The sequence below is a fragment of the Cucumis melo genome, chromosome 5 (genome assembly GCF_025177605.1).
Source record: "Cucumis melo cultivar AY chromosome 5, USDA_Cmelo_AY_1.0, whole genome shotgun sequence".
NCBI classification, from domain to species: domain Eukaryota; kingdom Viridiplantae; phylum Streptophyta; class Magnoliopsida; order Cucurbitales; family Cucurbitaceae; genus Cucumis; species Cucumis melo.
In genome coordinates, this window is record NC_066861.1 from 26473333 (window position 1) to 26479589 (window position 6257).

Sequence of the window (6257 nt, forward strand, 5' to 3'; positions counted from 1 at the left end):
AATTTTAAACTAATAGTGAACTTACGTAAATATATCGTTTAAATTCTCAACTTTCACATCTGTATCCAAATAAAACAATTGTTAGGATCATCTAAATTCAAGGTTTAAATTTAAGGACGTTTACAAAAAATAGCAAATTTAAAAGCAGATGGCCCTCTCGTAACTGTCTGTACTATTAGCTAAAATTTTTTGTCATATGATGCAATTTTCCTTAATGTAAAAGTTTAAGATTTAAATTAATACAATTCATATATTTTAGGGTATAAATTGATATTTTTCGTATGTACATATTTGATACCCGATTTAACATAGGACACCGTTTTAATCCCTCAATTGTTTAAAAATATATTAAAGAGAAACTTTAAATAACTTTTTTATTATTATACAAAATTATTCGACGTTTTGAATTTACAAAAATATTTCTAATGGGGAAATTATATTTTACAAAAATATTTTCGAATTTTTAACACATTTTTTAAAACTTTAGGACTAAAAAGTTATATTTTGAAAACATAAAAACCGGATACATCTGCTTTAAAAAACTTCGATACTAAATAAATATGTTTTGGAAAATCAAGAATCGAACGTATATATTTTTCAAAATTCAAAGACCGAAAATGTATTTTTCTCGAAGTGAATAATAATAATTCTTTCCAATATAAGTTTTTAAAACATATATCAAGAAAACTGTTGCACAAAACCAAATACAAGTGTTTAACTCAATTTTATTGTCAACCTCCTTTTCAAAAATAATATTGAAGTTTAAGTATAAGTTTGGATCATATCTATTCTTTATTAGTTTTTTTAATATAATTTGTTTGGTATATATATAAAATTTATATAATTATCGACTTCAAATTTACAGATCTCATTTGATATCGTACGTCAATAGGAACTTTTACAAATAGAGAAATTCAATGTGAAAGAACATTTTGATTCGATTGAGAAATGTGTTGAGAACTGTCCGTCTATGATAAAAAAAAAATATTGATGCAACCGAGAAATTTATCATTTGATCAATATAAAGTACATAAAACTCAAAACTTCAAAGAATAAAAGATATATAAGTTTGATCTCTACAACTACGTTATATCTAATTAAACCAAAAGAGATTAGAGTTGTTCGGTTTGAATTTATGTATTGTGATCAATAGACACGTCAATTCATTTAAGTTTAAAAATTCGATTCGATTCAACGAAAGATTAATTAGAGTCGATCGGCTTTTGAAGACGACGTAGGTTGGGGAGGTGGTGGAAGAAGATGATGATGTAACAAAGAATTGTGTCGTTCTTTGTTGAATGAGATGGGGATATGTGATGGTTGAGGTCCATTCATGTAAATGACATAGATTACCAATTGCATCACTCCTAGAAGGAATCCAATCAAATTTGGTACCTACAATCAAAGTCATTATATGGCATTATTAATTAATTAATTAATTACATGCAATTCAACACAAATATATTCTCAAAAAAGGGAAAGGATCATTTTTTTTAAATGTAAATTGAGATTTAAGTTTAAATTAATACATTAATTATTTCAAAACAAAGCTAGAAAGCAACCAATCAAACAACTATTAATTAATATAATCCGATCTCAATTACAATACAATATCAAAAAGAAAAAAAAACTCACACACAACGGATTAAGGATGGTTTCGTTGAAAAAATCGGAATTAAGATACTTATCTGTATGTATGTATGTATGTATATATATATTTTATAAAAATCCAACAAACATCCATTTAAAAAAAAAAACTATTAATCTTTACGACGAAGTAAATAAGTAAAATGTTCGATCAATAGTCACTTGATCAATTTGGTGCACTCAAAATAACACAATAAAGTAAAGATGACAATCAGTCTCAATCGTATTAGTATATATAATAGCACAATACAAAAAACAAATTGTAAATATAATAGAACTTATATACAACTAAACAAACCATTGTCAGTAGACATCAACGACAAATCTAGAACCTATTGATTTAATTGTTATATTTACCATCTTTTTAAAAATGTGTTATACACTTAAAAGTGCAACTAATTGCAATACCCTAAAAAAAATAAAAAATAACTTTCGATAAACTATGACGAATAGGTTATCATCAAACATTATATTAAAAGGGACATTTGAGCACATACTAGATCAACAATTAACAACATACTAAATATCGATACGAACGTCGCAACAAAACTAATGTAGCTATAGGGTTACCTTATCAGACACACAAACACACACACACACATATATATATATATATAATGAGAGAGGGAAAAGAAAAACTTACTCCAATGAATGGATCTTTGACAAGAAGAGCATAGAAAGTCCAAACCCCAGAGTTCAAAAATATGCACAAAGTCAGAAGGAATGGCATATACTCCACACTTTTACTTCTCACCACTTTCCTCTGCACTTTCATTTTCATAATTAATAATATTTTCCAAAACTTGGTTTTTTAAGATATAGTTAGAAGAATTGATTACAAAAACAAAGAAACTTGATGTAGATCGAAACAAATAGTTATCAAACGAGATATTAATTAATTTTGATAAGAGTTCGGAGAGAATTATATACTAACAGCTATTCCTAGAGGTGAACTGCAATTTATAATGTTAAGAGCAGCACAAATGAGTCCAATGACATTGATTCGAGAGTTTCCATGTAACATGAAATACGATATCGATATTGTTCCTCCCACAAATCCAACATCCAAAATTGCCACTAAGGTTGCTGTTCTAACCTACAAAAATATATACAAACATAATTAGTAAACAAACGATGACGAGACAACGACGTACGTTAACAAATCAATATATACATAATCGCAATTCAAGAAAAAAATGGATATCTTTTGAAAACTCAAAAACTAAAAGTTCATATTCGCTTAAAATCTCAAAAGCCAAAAAGGTCTAACGTTGGATGCACACATGTTTTTCAAGATTCGGATGTATGTTTGGTTCATGCGTTCTTAAGAGACGTATATTTTTAGTCGTCAAGTTTTGACACTCTTTTTATATATCTGTCTTTTGAAAAATATGTTTCTTAATTGGTTGTAACGTAAAACATGATTAAATGCAATTCAGTTAGCAGTCAAGTGTGTTGTGAGTTCTCATAGATGGAAATGGTTAAAACTTAAAAGTCGTGTTCAAGAGGATGTCGAAAAACCAAATCGAACGTACGTAACAAAAGTAGGGCAACGATGAGGAACGACGACATACTTTCATGTGTGGAGGTGAAAGGAGAAGGAAGATGATGAGGTAACAGATTTGGAGGGAAAGTCCAAAGATATTGACAGTAACAATGAGAAAGCCATCAGGCTTAATGAGACCATAATAAGCCCATAAAGAAGCTGTGAGGAATGTTGAAACATATGGAAGACTATCAAACTCTTCTGTTGATCTTTTCTTCAACACTCTCCAAAATGTTTTTCTGCACAAAACCCATAACATTAATATCCATTTCATTAATATAACCCATTTGTCCCAACAAAATAAAAATGAGTGAAAATCGAGGTTAAAAGTCTAATAAATATTCGAATTTATTGAATTGAAACAACATTCAAATTTCAAGAATGAAATTGTAACATTTTGAAGTCTGGGAGTAATTCGAAAACTAAAATGAAAATCAAAGTTAAAATACTATTTTCGTCTTTATATTTAGAATTGGTTCAATTTCAATCCCTAATTGTTATGAATCTTAATTTAGTCCCTCACAATCGATTCTTATCTAAATTGGGTTAAATAACTACACCAACCATCTTCATGCATTTGAATATAATTTCAAATTTTTTATAATGAAAATGCTAATTAAATAAATAAACAACAAAAAAAAGTCTACCGAGACTAAAATGTATGAAACCTAAAATTAGACAAAAGTTTAACCGAAGATTGAAAAAAACAATCGGATTACGAGAAATTCATGTTAGCTTAATAGATAAAATTGTCAAGAAAAACAAAATCGTTACAAAACGAGAAGAATAAACTTTCATTGGAGAAATGAAGAACAATACCGAAATGATATTTCCTGAAAAGAAAAAAAAAAGAAGACAATATTAGCCAAAATTTGAATTATGAACAAAAGAATGAAAATAAAAATTAGATTATATCTATATAAACTTTTTTATTTTGTTTTCATTTTCCTCTCTCTTTTTACCTATGACTCCAACAAAGATAGGAAGAGGCTCCATGTTTAGAGAAAAAGAGAGAGTGATGATTTCAAAATAAGCTATGAGTTGAGTCTTTATATATTATTCAATTTGGCTTATTATTAATATTTCAAATATTTTATTTTGAATTAAATTTAACACAAAGGTGATACTTTTCTTCATATATAATTTTATATTTTTCTCATTGCCAACTCAATCCTTGCAGAGTCTATATAAATATAACAGAGATAGATTTGAATTGGGATCTTTAGTTCTAATAACATTTTTATAAAATTATACTCTAAAAATTCCTTTCTTACCCATATAAAAAAAACATGTCTTTCATTTTTTTTTTCTTTTTTCTGAAAAGTAGAAGCAAAAAAAGGAGCAAAATCCAACCTAAAGACTAATCTTCGGTCGAAACATTTAATAGTTTGGTTTTATTTGGAAAAAGAATCTAGAACAAGACGTCTTTGATAGAACATTCGAATGTTATCAATAAACACTTAGACTTTGTTATTATAGTCGAAGAATCAAAATTTTTCCTTTCTATATTGAAATCAAAACGTTTAAATGTTTTAAACTTTTAAAAGAACAAAAGTTATGCAAGTGAAGTTCATTATTGCTGACAAATTAACAAATACTAAAATAGTTTTCTAAACATTGTAAAAATTTAATATTTTAAAATTTAAAAAAAAAATGAAATTTAGAAGTAAATAACTAATACAAAATATTTAGAAGCTTAGAGGGTGAAAAACGCTAACATGTGTGGTGTCCGAATTGAATATCTAATTAACATCAAGGTTTTTAATTTGGCCTAAAGATTCATTATACTACGAAAGAAAAACATCAACATCTATAATACAAATTTTGTTAGTTAAACTAAGTTTATTTTGAGATAATCCCAAGCAGTAATTTAACGATTTTTTAATTTCTTTTACGTCTAGCACTATATGATTTTATTAATATTAAGTATTTTGCTAAAGATTCGTAAGATTCACATTTAATCAGAATTAATTAAAAGATTTTCTCCCCTTTTTGTAAACTAAAAATTATCAAACTAAATGCCAACATATAGATCTTCAACCATATTTTTATATATTACATAGTTACATTATTGAGCTCTGACTTTAAAGGAAATGGTGAAAGGATGACTTTTTTAATTTCTAAAAAAAGAATTCCATGTGAGTTCTCTTTAGCAATTTGACTGAAGTATATCAAATAATTGGTTTAGCTCATATAGGCAAGTCAAGAAATTTTAAATTTATTTTTTCAAACTCATTACAAAACAATATCAATAGATACAAGTGAAACAAACAAGGTAGAGTAAGAAAAAGAAAACAAAGAGAAAAACTCCTACACTTATCTAATGTGCTAGGAAATTGTAAAATTGCCTCACATAGTAGCAAAAGAAATTGTCACATCAATAAAAGAAAATACTTGAATAAGGTCTACACAGCTGGAATTAAGCATATTAGTAACCTAACAAGACTTTCCAACTCCACTACAATGTCGTGGATGTTTTGGAAAGAGTACTCTTTAAGTCGGGTCATAGAGTGATGTTTGTTGCATATTCCATTTGACATCTTTCACATTGTGTTGTGGTTATGTTTATAATAAGATGTTTTGATTACTCTCATTATTTATTTGGTTCCACAAATGAAATTTCATGTTATCTAATACAAAATAGTTATCAAGTCAAGTCTTTAATGAACAAACTCTTTAATATTTCAATAAATAAGATCATTAGCCGCTTTACGAGAACATATATGAGAGTAATTTTAAAATGGTTTAAATCACTTTGACATTTTCTTACATACTACCAAATTAGAAGAAAATCTCTCAGATGTTCAAGGAAGATTAAAATGATCAAAATGATCAAAATTACTTTTTGTCGCTTTCAAACGTCACTTGGAAAGTGAAAGATATGATTTTAAACAATTTTAAATATGGTAAATGTGATTTGGACAATTTGAAAATCACTCCCAACCATGAGCATATTTGGAAGATCATATCAAAAGCGATTTTTACCATTTCAAAATCACTCAAAAACAAGCACGAGACCTATATTCTTAGAATACTACGAGTTTTTCCACTAACCTATAGCATG

The 6257-nt window shown here is 27.3% G+C and overlaps 1 protein-coding gene across 1 annotated transcript; it reads right to left on the minus strand.

Annotated features, from left to right (window-relative positions):
* Nucleotides 1-953: 953 nt before the first annotated feature.
* On the minus strand, nt 954-4201 carry LOC103494634 (bidirectional sugar transporter SWEET16-like). The gene is made up of 6 exons (XM_008455925.2): nt 4156-4201; nt 3990-4026; nt 3222-3432; nt 2582-2743; nt 2291-2410; nt 954-1395 (listed from the first exon to the last, which is right to left on the minus strand). Exons 1-6 carry the CDS (start codon nt 4187-4189, stop codon nt 1207-1209), a joined length of 753 nt encoding a protein of 250 aa, XP_008454147.1. The 5' UTR covers nt 4190-4201; the 3' UTR covers nt 954-1206.
* Between the last annotated feature and the right edge of the window lie 2056 nt (nt 4202-6257).